At 44.6% G+C, this 18,316-nt stretch overlaps 8 protein-coding genes across 10 annotated transcripts; 2 read left to right on the forward strand and 6 right to left on the reverse strand.

Moving 5' to 3' along the window:
• BCIN_10g04920 (hypothetical protein) lies at nucleotides 1-1,830 on the forward strand. 2 transcript variants are annotated; one of them, XM_024695652.1, is made up of 4 exons: nucleotides 1-262; nucleotides 315-333; nucleotides 396-421; nucleotides 486-1,419. In XM_024695652.1, exons 1-4 carry the CDS (start codon nucleotides 125-127, stop codon nucleotides 1,020-1,022), a joined length of 720 nt encoding a protein of 239 aa, XP_024551446.1. In that variant the 5' UTR covers nucleotides 1-124; the 3' UTR covers nucleotides 1,023-1,419. The 2 variants fall into 2 exon arrangements, with proteins under 2 accessions (XP_024551446.1, XP_024551447.1); XM_024695653.1 differs by having other exon boundaries at nucleotides 208-333; nucleotides 486-1,830.
• On the reverse strand, nucleotides 1,827-4,434 carry BCIN_10g04930 (hypothetical protein). Its single transcript, XM_001557313.2, has 3 exons — nucleotides 2,724-4,434; nucleotides 2,542-2,591; nucleotides 1,827-2,471 (listed from the first exon to the last, which is right to left on the reverse strand). The coding sequence occupies exons 1-3, from the start codon at nucleotides 4,377-4,379 to the stop codon at nucleotides 1,937-1,939; spliced, it is 2,241 nt and encodes a 746-aa protein (XP_001557363.2). The 5' UTR covers nucleotides 4,380-4,434; the 3' UTR covers nucleotides 1,827-1,936.
• Nucleotides 4,435-4,767: 333 nt separating this feature from the next.
• On the reverse strand, nucleotides 4,768-7,211 carry BCIN_10g04940 (hypothetical protein). Its single transcript, XM_024695654.1, has 4 exons — nucleotides 6,540-7,211; nucleotides 5,994-6,446; nucleotides 5,563-5,929; nucleotides 4,768-5,514 (listed from the first exon to the last, which is right to left on the reverse strand). The coding sequence occupies exons 2-4, from the start codon at nucleotides 6,197-6,199 to the stop codon at nucleotides 5,179-5,181; spliced, it is 909 nt and encodes a 302-aa protein (XP_024551448.1). The 5' UTR covers nucleotides 6,200-6,446; nucleotides 6,540-7,211; the 3' UTR covers nucleotides 4,768-5,178.
• Nucleotides 7,212-7,327: 116 nt separating this feature from the next.
• Nucleotides 7,328-9,543, forward strand: Bcytp1. The gene is made up of 4 exons (XM_001557311.2): nucleotides 7,328-7,838; nucleotides 7,900-7,977; nucleotides 8,030-8,869; nucleotides 8,917-9,543. Exons 1-4 carry the CDS (start codon nucleotides 7,713-7,715, stop codon nucleotides 9,277-9,279), a joined length of 1,407 nt encoding a protein of 468 aa, XP_001557361.2. The 5' UTR covers nucleotides 7,328-7,712; the 3' UTR covers nucleotides 9,280-9,543.
• A 2-nt stretch (nucleotides 9,544-9,545) lies between these two features.
• Nucleotides 9,546-10,683, reverse strand: Bcpth1. Its single transcript, XM_024695655.1, has one exon. The coding sequence runs from the start codon at nucleotides 10,559-10,561 to the stop codon at nucleotides 9,602-9,604; it is 960 nt and encodes a 319-aa protein (XP_024551449.1). The 5' UTR covers nucleotides 10,562-10,683; the 3' UTR covers nucleotides 9,546-9,601.
• Nucleotides 10,684-11,241: 558 nt separating this feature from the next.
• Nucleotides 11,242-12,453, reverse strand: BCIN_10g04970 (hypothetical protein). The gene is made up of 3 exons (XM_001557310.2): nucleotides 12,091-12,453; nucleotides 11,729-12,030; nucleotides 11,242-11,679 (listed from the first exon to the last, which is right to left on the reverse strand). The coding sequence occupies exons 1-3, from the start codon at nucleotides 12,244-12,246 to the stop codon at nucleotides 11,487-11,489; spliced, it is 651 nt and encodes a 216-aa protein (XP_001557360.1). The 5' UTR covers nucleotides 12,247-12,453; the 3' UTR covers nucleotides 11,242-11,486.
• Nucleotides 12,454-13,731: 1,278 nt separating this feature from the next.
• Nucleotides 13,732-15,690, reverse strand: BCIN_10g04980 (hypothetical protein). The gene is made up of 2 exons (XM_001557309.2): nucleotides 14,489-15,690; nucleotides 13,732-14,393 (listed from the first exon to the last, which is right to left on the reverse strand). The coding sequence occupies exons 1-2, from the start codon at nucleotides 14,805-14,807 to the stop codon at nucleotides 14,071-14,073; spliced, it is 642 nt and encodes a 213-aa protein (XP_001557359.1). The 5' UTR covers nucleotides 14,808-15,690; the 3' UTR covers nucleotides 13,732-14,070.
• A 415-nt stretch (nucleotides 15,691-16,105) lies between these two features.
• Nucleotides 16,106-18,262, reverse strand: BCIN_10g04990 (hypothetical protein). 2 transcript variants are annotated; one of them, XM_024695656.1, is made up of 7 exons: nucleotides 18,063-18,262; nucleotides 17,936-17,986; nucleotides 17,746-17,791; nucleotides 17,173-17,246; nucleotides 16,972-17,119; nucleotides 16,862-16,920; nucleotides 16,106-16,813 (listed from the first exon to the last, which is right to left on the reverse strand). In XM_024695656.1, the coding sequence occupies exons 1-7, from the start codon at nucleotides 18,073-18,075 to the stop codon at nucleotides 16,419-16,421; spliced, it is 786 nt and encodes a 261-aa protein (XP_024551451.1). In that variant the 5' UTR covers nucleotides 18,076-18,262; the 3' UTR covers nucleotides 16,106-16,418. The 2 variants fall into 2 exon arrangements, with proteins under 2 accessions (XP_024551451.1, XP_024551450.1); XM_024695657.1 differs by having other exon boundaries at nucleotides 17,173-17,791.
• Between the last annotated feature and the right edge of the window lie 54 nt (nucleotides 18,263-18,316).

An 18,316-nucleotide genomic window follows, 5' to 3' on the forward strand; every position in this document is an offset into this window, starting at 1 on the left:
GTCAAAATCAATCAATCAAAGCTCAAGCGAAAACGCGACAATCGCGTCTCCCAACCAGCTTCATTATCTAAGTACATCACCCCCACTACTCTTACAGACGTCACATCATCAATCATACTTCATAATGCTCGCAACACGGATATTCCGATCGCATGCAGCGCGCAAGGCTGTCTTCACAGGAATTAGATCTATATCTTCTCTACCCTCGCAATCCGAACCAAATAAATCATGGACCCCCGTACCATATATCACAGAGACGATTGTGAGCAGGATATAGAACCCTATGACTTTGCGAATATGTGCTAATGAGATAGGGAGGTGGATGGCGTACCTGTATGTATATTTACGACGGATTTGGTACTGGGAATACAAAATACTGACGAGTTGAGAATCAGCGGATATATTTTCCAAGCTTTTACAAGTGTGTTTCCCTCATACCGGTGCTTTGGTCTTCGACCATAGGATATGTTATTGATACAAGATAGGAGCGAATTATTTGTTTGAATGGCGAGGTCAATTCATCACTTTCGGCGGCCGTTGTAGCCCAACTCCTTTACCTCGAATCCGACGCTCCAGAAAAAGCCATAACTCTATACATTAACTCGCCGGGTGGCTCCGTCACCGCCGGTCTCGCCATCTACGACACAATGACCTATATCAAATCACCCGTCTCCACTGTCTGCGTCGGTCAGGCCGCATCCATGGGCTCGCTTCTTCTATGCGGAGGAGAACCAGGAAAAAGATTCTGTTTGCCGCACAGTTCGATTATGATACATCAACCAAGTGGAGGATATTCAGGCCAAGCTACCGATATCGCGATTCACGCGACGGAGATTCTGAGGGTTAGAAAGAGCCTGAATGAGATTTATAAGAGGCATTTGACCAAGGAACACAGCCTGGAAGAAATTGAGAGGATGATGGAGAGGGACAAGTTTTTGAGTGCGCAGGAGGCGTTGGAGATGGGTATTGTGGATGAAATTCTTGACAGACGGGAACCTGAAGGAAAGAAGGAGAACAGTTAGGAGTTAGGTTTCTTAGGGCTATACATAATTCAGAAGAAACGTCCTGAAGGATTTGAAGGTTCGACCTTGCGCTTTCCCTTCCAAGAAAGATCGCGAGATTCAGGCTTTGATTATTGCCCCATAGCGTACGAGATGCATGTCCAGTTATGGCTCAAGGCTCTTGGTTTCTTCCTTAGGGGCGATATTGTGTGGCTTTTCGAGGTTCTTAACTCACAAAAATGTCTGGCGGGTACGGAATCCGCGTTCAATGAGACTGGAACCTCTCGCTCGAGTGGAGCGATTATCATTTACGCCGCACAGAGATTTCCCTGATAAATACTTTTTTTCCCCACAAGGCATCACACAATCAACTATTTTCCTCCACATTGGGATCTTGAATTACCGAGCACATATGCCAAAGTTGTTGGAACATTAGTATGAGGTCTAGCGTTCATGATTCAAAACGGAATCCTGCTATATCTTATCTTTGCAAGGCATCACTCCCTCAACCTTAAATCTTTTTATCTACCCCTCTTTATCATTTATTTTGCCGGAATGCGTATCTACTCCCAATACTCCCAGTTCCATTGCCACAGAAGAAATTTAGCCCCTCTCTTTCCAACGTGATCGCATCAATATCTCGTTCTGTATTCTCTCGTTTTAACTCTCCAATATGATACCAACTGAGCTCAATTCTTTCACATACGACCATAGACTGAAGAGAATTGGGCATCCCGTCCGCTCTGCCATACACAAGCTTCAGATCGGTGGATTAGTAGTTGGGTGGGTGACCACCAGCGAATCCCCACTGTTGTATGTTCCTTTTGCAATTTTCATTTATTTATTTTTTTTTGGCTTTTTTTACCTCCTATGAAGGACAGTGAAAGCTGGTGCGGGGATAGGAGAAAGGTTAGGCAGAGTGAGGCTCAGTTGCTTCAAATCCAACCCCCTTCTATCTCTTCTCCATTCTCTAATTCATAGCTTTTCTTATCGTCTCCCCATCCCACCTCGTGACCGTCATCTTTCCACTTGTCTCTTACCACTTCGTTTTCCCAATGCTGTTCCTCGTCTCCTATCTCGTTCTCCATGCTATCTTCCTCTCCCCCCTCTTCTTGTATTCCTTTTTCTCTCTCATGGTCTTGCTTCCCAAATACTTCACACCCCAAAGCTCCTCTCATCCTTCCCACTTCCAAAATCCCATCGTGTCTCTCATGCACATCCTGGTTGCTATATTTCACTTTATACTTTGTGGAATCCATCACTCCATTATTATTGCTTAGCGAGAACGAAGTAGATCCTTTTGTAGTGCTGACATAGATAGATGCATCTGTTGTTATATCTTCTGGGTTTGTTGGAGTCTGGGTTATGGGAATTGGGGATGTGGAACCTGATGAGGTAGGGGGATATATAGGGGTGAAGGAAAGTGCTATACGCAGTTTTTTGCGAGGGAGGGGGGCTTGTGGATCGGGGCTAATGATTGTTAGTTCTTTTCTGATCAGGGAGAAAAAGAGAATGAATTGGTGGTGAGGGAGGAACATACTAAATAATCGCAGCATATGCTCTTTTTGATGGACAATGCCCATATTTATCCTGTAAGCACATCGTGTTAGCTTTCGTCTTAATCGTGCTTTCATGTTGGTAAAACTTGAATAGTGGGAATAGCAGGAGTTGTAGCACATAATCACGAGTACCAAGAATTCCAAAACAAATGGGGAAGCTTACGATAATCCCTTTGTTCCATCTCTCCAACACACATCTAATAACTTCCTTCTCTTCTTCCAAAGCATTCATACTTTGCGGTAAAGATGGGGCGGGATATATAACCGTTATATTTTGGATAGAACCAGCGGTTATGAGGTAATGACAGCCGAATTCCGGAAGTGAAGGATCTGGTTGTTGTCGTCGAAAAGTCTGAGGAGGATCTGGACATATTGGCGCTGATTTTGGAGGAGTTTCTACAAATCTTTGTTGGCTGTATTGTGGGGTTGACGGAGCAGAAGAGCGAGGGAAGTATGCAGAAAAAGTTGATGAGGAGGAGGAGTACGGGGGGTGTAAACGAGATTTCGCTCGTTCGTCTACAAATACTGATGGGAGTAGTGTTGTTGTGTCTTCGGGGTTTTCGTTTTCCTCTTCTCCTTTGTTTTCCTCTTCCTCGCTTTCTTTTTCTTCTTCGTCCTCACTCTCAGTCTTCTCCTCTTCTTCTTCTTTCCCCTCTTCATCATCTTCGTCTTCGTATTCATGCCTACCCTTCTCTTCATCATCACAAACATCATCCACCAATTCAACCCCCCCTGCCAATTCCAGATACAGACCCTTCTCAACCTGCCCCTCCTCTTTCCCAGACTCAAACTTTTCAATCTTCCAATCATTACAATCATTACCGAAAAACTCGTCCAAAAAATCCTCATACCCCAATCCGCATTTCTCAATCTCTTCCCATCGCTCTTTTGCTTCTTTAGTTTCTCTTTCGATTTCTTTGGCTTTCTTACTTGCTCTGTCTTCACTACTTTCAATATCCCCTCTTCTATCCCTTCCCCTGACACGTTCCCTACTACCACCCCTCTCACCCGGCAAAGACAAAGAACCCCCCTCTAACAAATTCAACCGATCTCTCAATCTCAACACCTCATCCACAAGATCCGGAAGTTGCAAGCCCGGAGAAGGGGATGGCGATGCATATCTCGTTCTATGAATATGTTGATGATTCAGAGGCGCATTTACAAATTGATTACCCGCTGAAAACCCACTGCTATACATATTTTCATTCGCATATCGATAGCCGTTCGCGTGGCCAAATTGGTTCTGCACGTGATATGGATATGCTTGGGGGGAGAGAGACGGTGTAACGAAAGGTGTGTATGAAGGGGGTGGAGAACCAAATTGTGTGGTTGTGGTGGAAGTAGAAGACATGTTTCGTCTGTGGCTTGAAGATTGGTGTGAGGATTGGTGTGATGAGGAGGAAGCAGAAGAGGGTGGATGAAAAGGGGATCGAGGAGGACTGGGAGGTAGAACCTGAATGTTGTTTGGATCAAGTTTGATTTCCGGTTGAGTATCCTGTGGCTCTACTGAGTTTGCAATCGAACGAGTGTTGGGAACTGGGACTGATGGAACTGGGGTTGAAATTGCAGCGGGAGACAGAGCCGAATCAGATTGTGTGATTGAAGAGACGGAATCTGATGATACAGATACAATATTTTGTTCCTGTGTTTGTACTTCTGCTTGTACTTCTGTCTCTAATACCGGTTCCTCTGATAACAAAACCGGTATCGTTGCTTTAGGTTCTGTAGAAGAACCAGATCCCAAAGCACTAGTAATCGATACGGGTGCAAAGAGTTTCTTATGCAGAGTAGCTTTCGAGGATTTGCTACTATGAAACATTGTTAGTTTTACAGTTTGAATTGAGATGTGTTTTTGACGCTCGAGCTTGGGGTACAGGGAATGAAATGGAGAGTATTAAGTTAGGTATGTGATAAAGTTATTGAGATAGGGTGCTGCTTGTATAGTTAACTAGTGACTATGACTTACCAACGTTGGACACAACTATCTAGGTAAGCAGGGTCTGGGATTCAGGTCGGTCAGAGGATTGATGAACTGGTGATCCGGTACTGATCCTTGGTCAATTGTACCAAGGAGAAGCACATAGGAAAGGTGTGTGCAAGTTTTGAAAATTTCATGGAAATGTAAATTCCTTGTACTCTTTTCAATTCAGAAATTTGCGAATCATACAAAACCGATATAAGAAATACAACAGAGTATCGAGAAAATTTGTCACAGTTAATTATGGAAGTTGGTGGCGGGGAATTTCTCATCATCGTCGTTCGCTCGGCGCCTAAGCTGTAGGTAGGATCACAACCAACAAATCCAACATACACTGCGGCTACTTCAATTGCGTGATACATAACAATTAAGTAGACCGATATGAAGAAACATAAAAAGAGCAAATGAATTTTTGAATTTTCAGACATTAGACTCGCTAAACAATGCTTTGGTAACATGCATATCTCAGTGACTGCCCTTCAAGAATGTCTCCGAAAGTTCAAACTTGCAAATGATTCTCCCAATTTATGCTCATAATAGATATCTGTGGAGCCTATTCGATGCATGAGCTCCGAGGGTCAAACGTAAGTTGCCCACCAAATTCATTCTATCAGGTTGATGACCCGTAATCTGAACTTCCTCATCTGTTAGTAACAGCTTGGACAATGGAACCTTCGCTGCCTTCATCCAGTCCATCCATACGATGCATATCCGATTCAGAGATGACAAAGTCGAAAACATCGGCGTTTTCGACGATTCTTGATGGAGTTTCGCTCTTTGGAAGGGGGATCCATTTCTTTTGTAAAGCGTATCGTATCAATACCTGAGCAACGCTTTTATTGTGAGTGGTCGCGATGGATTGAAGAACCGGATCATTACTCCTCTGATTTCTGACCACTGGACAGTAAGCTTCAACATGAATGCCATTGACCTTACAGTATTGAACTATAATTCGCTGTTGGCAAAAAGGATGTAACTAAGATCGTTAGAATTGCAGCAAATATTCCACTTTGAAAACACAAACCTCTATCTGATTCACGTGAGGAGAAATAAATGGCCTAGCGATTTGCAACTCCTCGATGTGTCCAATACCAAAGTTTGAGACTCCAATCATATGTGATTTTCCGAGACTGTAAAGTTTGTGGAGGGCATCCCACATCTCCAAACGACTTTCAGCTCCACAATTTGGGCTGTGGATCAAGAACAAATCAACGTAACAATTCTCGCCGTCAAGAGCTTCAATACTCTTCAGGCATTTCTCAAAAGATTTTTCAACCGATCCAGCAGGTGTTAGGATCTTGGTTGTGATGAATATATCCTTGCGCTCTGTGCCGGTTTCTTTCATAAACTCTGCGACGGCAAGACCAACTTCCTTTTCGTTATCATAGTATCTATAAAAAGCCATTAGGGACTTCCAGTGGTCGCCACACTAGGGATGTATGTACGGATCCTTACTGAGCAGTATCAATATGCCTGTAACCAGCTCTCAATGCGGCGAGGACAGCATCGATACATTTTTGTCCTTTACACTGATAAACTCCAAATCCTAGTTGTGGTATACCGATTAGGCTGATATTTTCTTGAGCAGAGAAAAGTTTAGTTGTAATGCTAGTCGGCTGCGAAACTGGTGCACCAGTATCGGTAGTTGCAGCTGTAGCCATGATCAAGAATGAATGCTCGAACTTGGATGCTTGGTCGATTCTTTGATGTGCTGTGGTGTTGTGATGTAAAGAACAGTGGTTTTGGTTTTGAGTGATTGTTGAACAATCTTCAGCTGAGACAAGGAAATCGTGTCAAAGGCTCAAGTAAAGATTTTATCTGGCAGTTGCTTCCCAAAGAGTTTTAATATCATGGTTCGTTCTTGCTTTGATAGGTACTGGGTAAATAACGATGATGCTCATATTGATGCTTAATCCACAACTAGTTAGATATTACCCAGTAGGTATGTACGATGAGGAAAGGATCATGTGATGGCCAATAAGAATGCTTACAACTACTTACGCTAGCTATTCGACGATTAGTGCAGATGCCATCAGCTTTTTAGATCACGGATCGTGACAACACCATCTGAATGCCCTCATTCTCTTGAGATAGAGCTGGCGACGAAGAAGTTGTTCATTCGCATTCCAATTCTAGACCAGGTTCGGAACACATTGAGGATGTCAATATTTACAGCGAGACTGAAGCCGCAGTTGCTGCTGTTATACATGCGGTAGTGTGATACATGCCATGTCCAACACGTCAGTGCCAGTATCAGTGCAAGTACAGAGCGCTGTCAAATGAGGATCAATGAGATGAGGACATCGCAGTCGTTAAGGAGGTTCTGGGGAAGTCTGATAGCTTCAAGCCGTTGGAGGCAAGGGCACAGCTGAAGTCTATGGCTAATATTGCGATTGCAACAACGGACCAATTGCCTGTATAAGGTGGATGTGAACAATTATAGAATCCGTAGAATAACGTTCTGTCCCGCTAATGATGGCGTAAGCTTCCTTGCTGTGTATATTTACCTTGCTTAGGGTACCAATATATGCCATCGAGCCCTACGAGACCTTTAGAGTAGATGTTTCGATAATTGGAGGGCATCTGCATCTGCATTATCAGCAGTGCTATCGTATGCTTTCATGCAAGATCAATGTAAGTCCTCTGGCGTGTCTAGCTAATCTGCACTCACACAAACGAGAGGGGTGTTATCTTGATAAAAGGGGGAGAGTCAGCAATTTGTGGCTGTGCAGCCTGTTCACGTGACACTCGATGAGTGAGCCGAAGCACCCGCACCAATTAAATTTATCGTATGATCAGCGAGATGCGAATGGGTTACGAAGCCTCAATTTAATATCGTGGAATTAGAAATAGAGACTTGAAACTACCGACGGTACTATCTATCTCGGATCTTGTATACAATTACGAGTAGAAAGAAATTTCAATCTACTTGACTCCTTTTTATGTTTTTCTTTTTCTTTCATTCTCGTCGCATGATTTGACTGTCACCTATCATCTCAACACTTCATTGTCTTTGAGATAACAGCCGCATCTACTCTTGCTCTCAGACCTAATCAGCGCGTTTCGAAACACCTATTGCAATAGAAATCTTGCTCGTCTTGCCACAACTCTATACACTCAGACAATACACGGGCCCACCCGTTAGCTATTGACGCCGGTGCAAACATGTCCATCATGAATGGTGGTCGTCTTGCCTTCGTGGCCGGTTCTGGAATTGCTCTATTTGCACGAGGAACGGACGCACACGGAGGAGACATGTCGAAGGTTCAAGATGGAGAGGCCATGAGTATAGAGCCCATTGTACGTTCATCGCAATCAATCGGAGAATGCTTGAGCGATACTAACAACTGTGGTTATGTAGGATTCGATATTATGGGTTCATATCCTGCTACAAATGTTTGCCTTTGGCATTATCTTTCCGACCGGAATGGTTCTTGGAGTATGTAACAAAGACAAGGGTCGATATCGCGGTATGCTAATAGGATATTTAGATTGTGCGAAATAGATGGCATGTACCGGTACAAATATTAGGAACGGTTATCGCAGTGGCGGGATATTTCTTGGGACATCTCCACGGAGGACGAGTCTTTGCGAAAAATGTTCACTCGGCATTTGCCAACATCCTAATGCTCATGCTTATCGTTCAAGTTGTATTCGGCATTTACCTCAAATTCCATATCACCAAAGGTTTCCACGGAAAGATTCGAAAGGTTGCGGTTCATGGTCATGGAATTGTTGGAAAGGCAATGCCAGTTGTGGCTTGGGTACAAATGCTTTTCGGTGGCATCGCAGCTTTGGGTTTCTGTCGTGATGATCATCTCGGTCAATGTCTCGCTCACTTTATCATGGGCAGTGCATTCATCGGTTATGGTGTCTTACTTACAATTGTTATGCTCGTTGGGCAAGTTTGGTTGAGAAAAACCGGACGATCCCAAGAATTCTTCGACTCGGCAGTTATCGCAGCTTGGGGCTGTGTCAATACTTTCACTGAACATAGATGGGGTGGCGCTTGGGTCGCAAATGATATTCAACACACTACTATGGGAATAATCTGGTGGACTGCTGGTTTGGCAGGAGTCTGGTTGAGCAGAAAGAGAGATGGTTCGCCAAAGAGAAATTTCATTCCTGGATTTGTCATTTTCATCACTGGGTGGGCTATGTCTGGTCACCCACAACATCTCCCACTCAGTACCATGGTCCACAGTGTTTTTGGATATACTTTGATGGCCGCCGGACTTTCAAGAATTATTGAGATTGCTTTCGTCTTGAGAGATAAGGCCACCCTGTCCGAGGACGGTGATGCTAACAGTTTCCAATACGTTCCACCATTTGTAAGTTCTAATTTCAGAATTTGAAGACTTTAGGCTAATTGTGAAAGTTACTTTACGCATCTGGTTTCTTGTTCATGGGAGCTACCGAAGAGCAAATGAAACTTATCTCCGACGCAGGAATCACTCACGTTTCTTACGTCCTTGTATTATACAGTTTCGCCTTCCTTATATTCTTATTAACCAATATGTTGGTTCATATCTATGCAGTCAACACCAGCGCACCTCCCGTGCCCCCAAAGGATGGAGAAGAAGCCCCAGCTCGCATTCCACGAATGAATGGTCATGTTCATACAGATTCGAGGCAGATTCGTGATGCAGAAGAGTTTGAATTGGAAGGATTGATGAGTGATGATGAATCGCCAGAAAGCCCAAGCACTTTGGGGAAGAACAATGAGGCACGAGTAGCTTAGTTTGTTTCGTTTGTCATTTCATTTTGATAATGGTAGATTTTAAAAGCCCATGAAACTTGTTCTCATTTTCCTATTTTTCTATATCTAGTCTATTAGGGGTATCATATGCATCAGCGGGCGTTTCTCTTTTGTTACAAAAAATGTACAAAATCCAATGGATATTGTGTTCAGCGCAACCAGCCCATTCCCGTCCCATATCTCGTGTCCAAATATCCCATGCCGTAAAGTGCTGTTGTACCGACCCCAATTCGGATGAAGACTCCAAATGTACCATACCTTCTCAATCATTCATATACCACCATTCAATTAACCTCTGACCTGTCTACTCTCCACTCAACCTCGCCAGCTCCTCGAGAACCTTTCCCACACACCCCTCAATTTTCCTCTTCTCCTCAGCACTCATCTTCCTCAACACATAATTCGCCACGACTCCCGCATCCCTACTCTCCGGCCTCCCAATGCCCACCCCAATCCGCGTATAAGGTTGGCCCCGTAACGTATCCCGAATACTCTTCAGCCCATTGTGACCCTTGGGACTATTGCTCCCCGGCTTCACATTTATTCTTCCCGCTGGCAATTCCAGTTCGTCATGTATCACAACCAGTTTGCAATCCGCAGAAGACGCTTCCCGCTGGAAACTCGTCCAGGCGGATGTAACCCCCACCCCGGAAACATTCATCAGAGAGCTGGATTTCCACAGCGTGTACGTGAAGCCAGGGGATAGCAGACCGTTTCCGTGCGAGCGCGATTTTTGGAAGGGCGGGTGCGAGAGCGCGGGCGCGAGGAGTGTGAGGATTGTGTGTCCGGCTGAGTGCAGCGTGTTGGTGTAGGGGGCGGGGTTGCCGATGGAGCAGATGAGGAGGCGCGTGGGGGTGGCCATGTTGGGTGTTAGATGGTAAGGTGAGAGTTGGATGGTCGTGCTGCTAGGGACATCGCTTTCGGGATTGGAATCGGGAAAGCTGGAGGTGTGGAGTGAGAGGGCGAGAGATTTGGCGAGCAGGGCCCGACGTTTTTGTTTGCGGGTTGGGGTGGGGGTTTGCGTTTGCGTTTGCGTTTGCGTGGATGGAGGTGGAGGTGGAGATGGAGATGGAGATGGAGATGGGGAGCGTGATGGTGTGGGTGTGTAGGAGGATGGCGGTGTTGGTAATTGTAATCGTGGTTGTGATTGTGATTGTGATTGTGATTTTGATTGTGGTTGTGATTCCCTACTCGCATCTAAATCTTTTCCCCCCTCATTCGTTGATAACTTTTTTTGCGCGCGGACGCGATCTGGCTGCGTCATTTGGAACAGGGGTTGTGGTAGTGATGTGTGTGTGAAATACTTATAACTATTATCTCCTTGGATTAGAATAGTTAGTTAACTTTTTCGATAATTCTTCTGATATTTCCTTTTCTCCTTTTTCCAGTAGAAGAGGATGATATATATATATATATATATATAATATGCAGGCTTTTTCGAAGAAGAATATTTTGGGGGGGAATTAATTCTACGTTATTAATACATCATTGATCACAGACTACCTAGACTCTCACCAGTCTGGCCCTGAGCTAATTAAATGATCTGAGTCATCACCGAACTTTTTAGGTCATACTTTGAGTCACGGTCTAATTGTCAGCTACTCAGCTAGACATCATCTTGATCTGCCACGGAAAACTTGGCTGTATATCGGGGAAAAGCTGTTTTGGTGTGGTGAAAGAATCAGATTTTTCCATCATGATGCTATTGAGGTACCTAGTGGTATTAGTATTTATCTCATGTCTTTGGACTGTTGAGGGTTAAGAATAGATTTCTTGCGTTTTCCTTTGTGTGGATAAGAAATCTGGCTCTTTTAGTGAAGGACTAGCTAATGATTCCTGTTCACTGATCATATGGAGATTGAGAAACCCCTCTCCGAAAACTAAATCTTAGCAAAGGGTTACTGTCTGAAACTTCTTGATAGTTCGTGTCACTCAAGCTCAAACTGATCAATTTGGAACAAGCCATATCGTATTAAAAGCTGCATACATTTCCCGATCCTCATCCTTATTCTGTAGTACAATCTTATCATTCTTATTCGTTCCAAACACTATGCACACGAAAAAAACATTCGGGTATCATCCAACACCTTGATCAGAACTCCGTATTCCGACGTATCCATACTCTCCTAGCTCTGTCACTCTCCTTCATCTTCGTTTCCCTCGGAGTATACCGGGATCGTAAAATACATCTAGTGGTGAGCGGCCGGTGGATTGTAAACCTCAGGTTCACTTTGATCCACAGGTGCAGTGACATTACGTTGTTGTTTCCCTTCAAGATCTATCTGTCTAGGAGCTGCCGCACCAGGTTGGCAATGACCTCCAGCACGGCGATGTCTATGAAGATTAACCCCGAGAATGACAAGCGTAATCACAAAAAGTACACTAAATGTGATTAATAATCGTTCACAAGGTGAATACGTTTAGTACTTACAACTCAATACCAGCCAATGCTGATGTTGCAATCATCACATTCTTATATGTCTCCCAAGTGGTCTCTGCACGCTTCTCAAGACCACGTTTGTGTTTGTAGTAACAATATCCATCGTAATATGTATAGCAAGTATCTTCGACAGTAATGGCGTTTGCAATTTGCGAAGCGAGAATCGGGAATGATACAACCCAGAGTATCACGGCGAGAATATCAAGACCGAGTATAGCCCAGTAGTTGTACATGACAGGTGCGCCTGTGCTTGCTACTATCACATAGACACAAATAACAATCGAGATAGCGGCCTAAAGATCACCCATGGTTAGTCTTAAATATGAGTGAATAAGGAGATGATCGAAGCTTACCGAAGCCAATGTAAGTGAATCTCCATCATATACAAGCCAATAAACTCCATAAGACGAAAGACCAAGTATAACCACAGCAAGCACCAACTGTGCAATGCGAAGTCCAAGTAAAGCATTCCTCGCACCAGGGATATGAGTTTTATTCGCGACAGTCATGGTGGAAGCTTCTTGATGTGCTCAATTCAACTGGAAGCCTTCTCGTGGGACAATGTTCAAACTTAAAAATATACGAATGTGAATATCGATGTGATAGCGAAAGAATGCACGAATATGAAAAGCAATGTACACAAACTTCATACTTGAATGGGAATTTGTCCGCTCAAATATGTCTCCCTTCGTACCTGCCTGTCTACCTCGTGATTCGAAAGGGCGGGAAGGTGCATGGCATGGCATTGGCATGGCATTGGCATGGCATTTTTCAGCCTCACTCCCACTCGCATATTTCTCACTTCCACTTTTGATGATCACCTCTTGGGTTGCAAAACTTGTCTGTTCCCTTACTTGGCTTGGAAAATTACTGGTGCGCAGTTTGAGATCTGTCACTGTGACTTATCAGCCCGAAGGAGAACTATCTCATTTGTCACACGACCCGTAGAGCTTACGGATTGTATAACAGTAGGTTACAGGAGGGTTGTGTGAAGACTGCTCGACATAATTAGATTCGAGAATTGAATCGTGAAAAGGACAAAAGTTACAAATCATCTCCATCCCCATCTTCATCTCCATCTCCATCTGCACCCCCCATCCTCCAAACCCAAGAACCATAAAAACCGACAACAAATTTTCAGCTCGCCCGTGAGGCAGACTATCATGGCCCGATCAAAAAAAGCCACAAAATACTTTTGGGGTTACAAGCGGGTCCATGCTTTTCTCTCCCCACAAGCCCTGACCTAACGGGCTCTCGCAATTGAAAAATAAGGTTCTGATGGGATGGAGCAATTGGTACAACAGAACGGGACCTTTTAGGCATCGAAATTATTCATGCAGCTCAGGGGTCTGAGGGACCGGTATTTGATGCGGTTGTACCACGGGAAAAAGTATTTTTGGAGTCTTTGGTGCATGTTTGGACTTGTTTGTTGGAAGGCCAAGGGGATTGTGTTGTCAGGGCGGAATAGTTGGATTTGGGGAGGGCTAGTGTTTTTGTCATGGGTGATGGGTGGTGAGTGGGTGATGGAGATGTCGTTGTGTTGATTCGTTGGTTTTGCATGCTGATTTGATTTCCCCGTTGGAACTGGCAGGTTACGCACAAGGGCTGCGTGCGTATTGATATCCAATGATGAGTGAGGATTGTGGGAATGGATTCGGGTGTAGTGTTTTTCAAGGATTTTTTATCGCGTATGGCAACTGGTTTGCACGTTGGTCTCCATGCGAAATGACGGGATTTTGAGCCGCACTTGTATCGTCATTGCTTGAGTGTATTGGTCCTGCTCATGCTGATAATATCTGTTGGATTTGATTGAAGCATTTACGAGGTTGGATGGGCGGATGGATAGTAAGTCTGCCTTGAGACTATGAGATCAATACCCTTCTTGTTAACCTTATGAACACATGGACTGAATCATGTAGAGGCTAGGGAAATTAGGTATGCTCAGTACGATTTCTTCTCTGTCGATTATTTTTGTTGCTAAGATCTTGTTATGATGAAGTCACGTTTTACTCGTTTGCCCATTCGGTTCTTGGTTGTTTGTGTGTTTGTTTGTTTGTTTCTTCAATGTGTATCTTGTCATTCAATCTTGTCCTAACTTGTTCTGTGAATCGTCCGAGGAATGTGGTTGGTCGCAGTGCGCGAGGTTGTGAGCTCACCATGCACGAGTGTCGCTTTTCCAACTCGATGTTTCTTCAACGGCCAATCCTGCGTGAAGTTCGGGAGTAGATGTTCCCAATCCCACTGCCTCTAGTTTCATATCCCAATATCCGCACCAACCCCCCTAAGCCCTAACTGATAGAAACAACGCCATCATAACCCCCATCTCTACCTCTCTACAACAAACTCATCCCCACCGCAACCAACACACCCGCACCGACCACGCTTCCGAACCTCGCGCCCACCAATTCCGCCGCGCCACTCGCCTTCGTGGAGCTAGTCGCCGCGCTCGTCGTCGTGGTATCCGCCTTCTTCGCCTCCTTCTCCGTCTGCAACGCACTGCACGCATCTACCAACGTCGTATTGCTCGTCATCTCTGCGAGTTTCGTTTGCGCTTTCGTGGCTTTGGCTTGGTATTCTGCTTCCTTGGTGGCGTTGCCTTTGGTCTTGGCCGCGAGCTTGGTGCTGTTGCCGGCGGTATCGATGGTTTTTTGGAGGTCTAGGAGAGGGTGTGAGAATGGAGGAGTTAAGGAGATATAGATGTGTGGAGAATGAAGATCCAAAGGGAAGTTCCGTAGGGAATGGGATACATACCTTCCATCTTATTACACTGTTTCTTTGTCATCTGCGCAGCATCAATCACAGCACAAGTTGATACCAGCGTAGTGTTAGCCTGCATAGCATCGAGCTGGATGGCTGCAGCGCTAGCTTTCGCTACGATGTTATCGATTTTCGTCTGGTTGTTGTTGGTTTTGGAGGCGAGCTTCGTCGTGTTCTGGGCTTGGTCCACGAGTTTCTCCAGCTTGTTCATCTCTTTGCAGAGGGATTTGTCGGTGACGGGTTTGGTGGAGTTGCCCTTTGCTACGACGGCTGTGGCGGCGAGGAGAGAGAGGAAGACGGCGGAGAATTGCATCTTGATGGATTGGATTGGATTGGATTGGATGGAGAGAGAAGATAGATAGGCTATTGAGAATATAAAAGAGTTAAGAAATAAATACGGTCCGGCCGAAGATGTTCTAAAAAGTTAATAGGAATGTAGAATGGAAGTGGTGATGTCCAGATACCGTGCTAAGAGCGACGAAGAGTAATCCTTATATACATTACCCCATTCCCGTCCGTCTATACTATCTTCCTTCCCATAGCTCCTATCTACAACCCAAACCATCTCTTCATGACACACCAATAATAGCACTCTCCCCCATCCACTCTAGCCCTATCTATCTCCGTCAACGTATGCGCCAAGAGCTATCAAACCTTCGTCCCAAGCCGACCTACCAACCAACTGTCCAACCCCAGTATCAACATCCCCAAAGCGCACTGAAGGACGCGAATGTTCGATTTCAGCACGAGGTGTCCGTGGTATGATCAAACCGCCCGCAAACCTCATTGCGAAGACTATCTTCCATGTGATCCCTCGAATTAGGGGTACCCCATGTACGTATCCGCAAAGTAACGCAGCGCTTTCGTTGAATTCCCATAAAGTTCAATTCTCGAGACAAGCATTCCGTCTGGAGGACGAATCCAGCACACGGAAGTATACAAGCGACCAGTCAAACCTCTCTCTCCGAATCAACCCCCCCTCAGCCAACGTGTCTAGAAAGCCCTCCTCCCAGCAAATCCGTTTCGCTGACGACACCCTAGTCCCATCTCCCGCACCTCAATTATCTTCAATCATTCCACCACATCTCATGTTCATTCGAAGAAGAAAAGGTACAAGCGCCCCATTCCCAAACAAATAACGTTTAAAGATATCAGTCCCACATGCAAAAGATCCCTAGATATTTAAGCCAAGTTTCAATTGTGGGGAAAGGCGATTGCAGATCTATAAGGTCCTGGCGATGCTTGCATTCAATCCATGTCGGTAGTGTATGTGCAAGGGATCCAGTATAAAATTTCAGCGTTTTAAATAATCCGAATCATGTAACAGATATTTATAAAATTCGAAGAATGGAAAATCTTGAAGTCTTCTATCAATGGCTGAGGTAACCAGTGGACGACACTTCTATATGAAAATAGTGGACGCATTTACATCTAAGCATTAAAATGAGAATTCTGAAGGGCAAGTCCACGCGAAATACTGAAGCTATGCTATCATGAGATGATAACCAAGTATGAAACAACAGTCTCCCTCGATTCCCTAGAGCTAGCTCCATGATTTTCTATTCAGCAGTTAGCCAAACCTCGAATGACGCGCAACAACGCCAGCCGTCATGTCACATCACAGGCAATAGATAACACAGATGATTCCAGGTGATGATTATGATCTTGCGAGCAGCAAGATAAAATTCTCGTGTCTACAGAAAAACCAATCTTAGATGATACATGCTCAGTCCTTTACAATTGGGTCTGGCAATGGTATACAACTTTCCCAAACGCCTTCCTTTAGTATCGAAGTCAAATGACAACGCTTGCCAGTCAAAACCCTAACTTTCATCCATGTAACACCAGTCATATATTCATGAAGTACCATAAGTACCATGCAAATAACATTCCTTGATATTAAGCCCTTTTGAAATTGCACTGCTCAAACTGTTCCACTGATGCTTAGTTCGCGAATTTCTTGCAAGACTTGCTCAACCCTGCTGTCGAGATGTCCTTGCGCGTATTGCTCTCTAGTATCAGCATCCAAGTATTGTTGTACTTGTGCCATTCTGGAATATGCCTCAGCACAGAAGCGAAGTTGGATTTTGACTAAAGCTTCGAAACTTGGGTCAAGGTAAGGAACACGAAGGTCGATGAGTTGAGGAAGTTCATTAAAGAGTTGGTCGTTGAGTTGCTCGTAAGCCGCCTTAGCCATCTCAGTTTCCTTTTCGGCACGAGGGAGTTTGGTGACATCTTTATCTGGCTTCTCGACGAGCTTTTTAACCTTTGCGCGCATGGCATCGTAATCGAGAAGCTTGTGGTTACGCTTCTTAATACCTAGAAATTGTTTAGCAGACTTCAAAAGAAACCATGGGATATCCTTACATTCATTGATATCAGGGAAGTAGGCACAGAATCTTGAGATGGGCTCCAAGACGGTGGTACTGGTAATGTTAGCTTCATTCATTTTGCGCAAACAAACGTGCAAATCTTACCGGTATGGACCATCAAGGGCTTTAATTGTCTCGGCGTCGAGATCCTCTACAGCTTGCTTGTAACTGCGACTGACACCATCCTTTGCGCCGGCATCACCGTAGAAAGCATCAATGGTCTCAGCAATGCGCATCTGGGAAGCGGTCATTGCTGCATTTATTGTCAGCTCACCTTCAGAAATAAATCGGAATGGATTAATTCACCTCTCAAAGAGTCCAAATAACCTTTCGACTCCTTTTGCAGTCTCAATGAAGCGGCCTCCATTGTGCGATAACGTCTAGATACTTGGTCAACTACAATTCCCTTTTCCTCCTCAGTTTCGGCCGCCATGAACTGGGTCATGAAATAATCCCATTCCAAGTCTTCATTTCCGAAATTGGAAGAGGCCGACTTTGAATGTAAAATAGGAGTTGATGGAAGGTAGTCGGTCAAAGTTTTGGAGGATTTCGTGGTCGAGTGAAGGGAAGGGCTTGATGGATAGTAACCGGCAGACGAAGCAGATGGTGTAGACAGAAAGTTGGAGGAAGTGGTTGAAGGATAGCCTGATGAATTGTTTTCGTCGATCTCGGCCTCTTCTTCATTTTCTGACTCGTAATCGGGTTCGGATTCAGACTCAGAGTTACTGGAGTAACCAGCATTCTCCAAAGTCAAGCGCAAACTGACTTCTTGCACAGCTCTCAAGAGCGCCTTCATTTCCTCGTCCGATTCTTCCTCCGTGGTATCGTGTCCGGCCATTGTTGGAGCCATTGTGGTTGTGTAATAAAGTTGTAACTAACCTTTCTTCAACTTCGTAATCGCGATCATTTGTCTTCTCAACATGACCTTAAATAAATAAAATGAGCTTTCTGCCTGGAAAATAAACGGATAATAACTCGAAAGATCCTCGCAAGAATTCGGGAATGGCATCATGTTTCTTTGACGTCCACCCCCGATCCCCGCAAGTTCCTCAGAGGTAGGTTCACTTACCAGTCTTCATCATAACCTGAGTCGTCGCCCTATTGACATTCTTCTTAAAGCCTTTTCACAAATAGATCGTTAGTTTGATCTTCTTTATCCTCCCAAAGTTCACAAATGCATTCTTCTTTCTTCTTACCTGCCCACGACATGATGAACTATCCAAGGTAAACAAGACGAGGAACAGTTGGCTATCTTTAAATTCGGACTGCTGGTGGTATGCAAAATGAATGGGAGTTGAAGCTCCAATGAGGTTTGGAGTTGTATGTTAACCACTACAAAGGTGGTAAAGAAAGAAGGTGGTGTGTGGGTAATATGGGATTGGATGTGAATATATTCAGGAAAAGTGATGACAATGATGATGAGTTCCGGGCTCAGGTAGTAAACTTGGCT

Source organism: Botrytis cinerea, chromosome 10 (assembly GCF_000143535.2).
Source record: "Botrytis cinerea B05.10 chromosome 10, complete sequence".
NCBI lineage: Eukaryota > Fungi > Ascomycota > Leotiomycetes > Helotiales > Sclerotiniaceae > Botrytis > Botrytis cinerea.

Coding starts and splice junctions, on each gene's coding strand:
- BCIN_10g04970 (XM_001557310.2), bottom strand. CDS start 12,246: ATGACTGTCGCGAATAAAACTCATATCCCTGGTGCGAGGAATGCTTTA. Junction 12,031..12,090: donor ATTCACTTACATTGGCTTCG/GTAAGCTTCGAT, acceptor GGTGATCTTTAG/GCCGCTATCTCGATTGTTAT. Junction 11,680..11,728: donor GCATTGGCTGGTATTGAGTT/GTAAGTACTAAA, acceptor AATCACATTTAG/TGTACTTTTTGTGATTACGC.
- BCIN_10g04990 (XM_024695657.1), bottom strand. CDS start 17,716: ATGGCTCCAACAATGGCCGGACACGATACCACGGAGGAAGAATCGGAC. Junction 17,120..17,172: donor TTATTTGGACTCTTTGAGAG/GTGAATTAATCC, acceptor CAATAAATGCAG/CAATGACCGCTTCCCAGATG. Junction 16,814..16,861: donor CTTCCCTGATATCAATGAAT/GTAAGGATATCC, acceptor AACAATTTCTAG/GTATTAAGAAGCGTAACCAC.
- BCIN_10g04930 (XM_001557313.2), bottom strand. CDS start 4,379: ATGTTTCATAGTAGCAAATCCTCGAAAGCTACTCTGCATAAGAAACTC. Junction 2,592..2,723: donor GATGGAACAAAGGGATTATC/GTAAGCTTCCCC, acceptor ATGTGCTTACAG/GATAAATATGGGCATTGTCC. Junction 2,472..2,541: donor GCATATGCTGCGATTATTTA/GTATGTTCCTCC, acceptor AACAATCATTAG/CCCCGATCCACAAGCCCCCC.
- BCIN_10g04980 (XM_001557309.2), bottom strand. CDS start 14,807: ATGCAATTCTCCGCCGTCTTCCTCTCTCTCCTCGCCGCCACAGCCGTC. Junction 14,394..14,488: donor ACAGTGTAATAAGATGGAAG/GTATGTATCCCA, acceptor ACCCTCTCCTAG/ACCTCCAAAAAACCATCGAT.
- Bcpth1 (XM_024695655.1), bottom strand. CDS start 10,561: ATGACGCAGCCAGATCGCGTCCGCGCGCAAAAAAAGTTATCAACGAAT.
- BCIN_10g04920 (XM_024695652.1), top strand. CDS start 125: ATGCTCGCAACACGGATATTCCGATCGCATGCAGCGCGCAAGGCTGTC. Junction 422..485: donor TATTTTCCAAGCTTTTACAA/GTGTGTTTCCCT, acceptor GATACAAGATAG/GAGCGAATTATTTGTTTGAA.
- BCIN_10g04940 (XM_024695654.1), bottom strand. CDS start 6,199: ATGGCTACAGCTGCAACTACCGATACTGGTGCACCAGTTTCGCAGCCG. Junction 5,930..5,993: donor AGGCATATTGATACTGCTCA/GTAAGGATCCGT, acceptor GGCTTTTTATAG/ATACTATGATAACGAAAAGG. Junction 5,515..5,562: donor CTCACGTGAATCAGATAGAG/GTTTGTGTTTTC, acceptor TAACGATCTTAG/TTACATCCTTTTTGCCAACA.
- Bcytp1 (XM_001557311.2), top strand. CDS start 7,713: ATGAATGGTGGTCGTCTTGCCTTCGTGGCCGGTTCTGGAATTGCTCTA. Junction 7,839..7,899: donor CCATGAGTATAGAGCCCATT/GTACGTTCATCG, acceptor GTGGTTATGTAG/GATTCGATATTATGGGTTCA. Junction 7,978..8,029: donor CGACCGGAATGGTTCTTGGA/GTATGTAACAAA, acceptor TAGGATATTTAG/ATTGTGCGAAATAGATGGCA.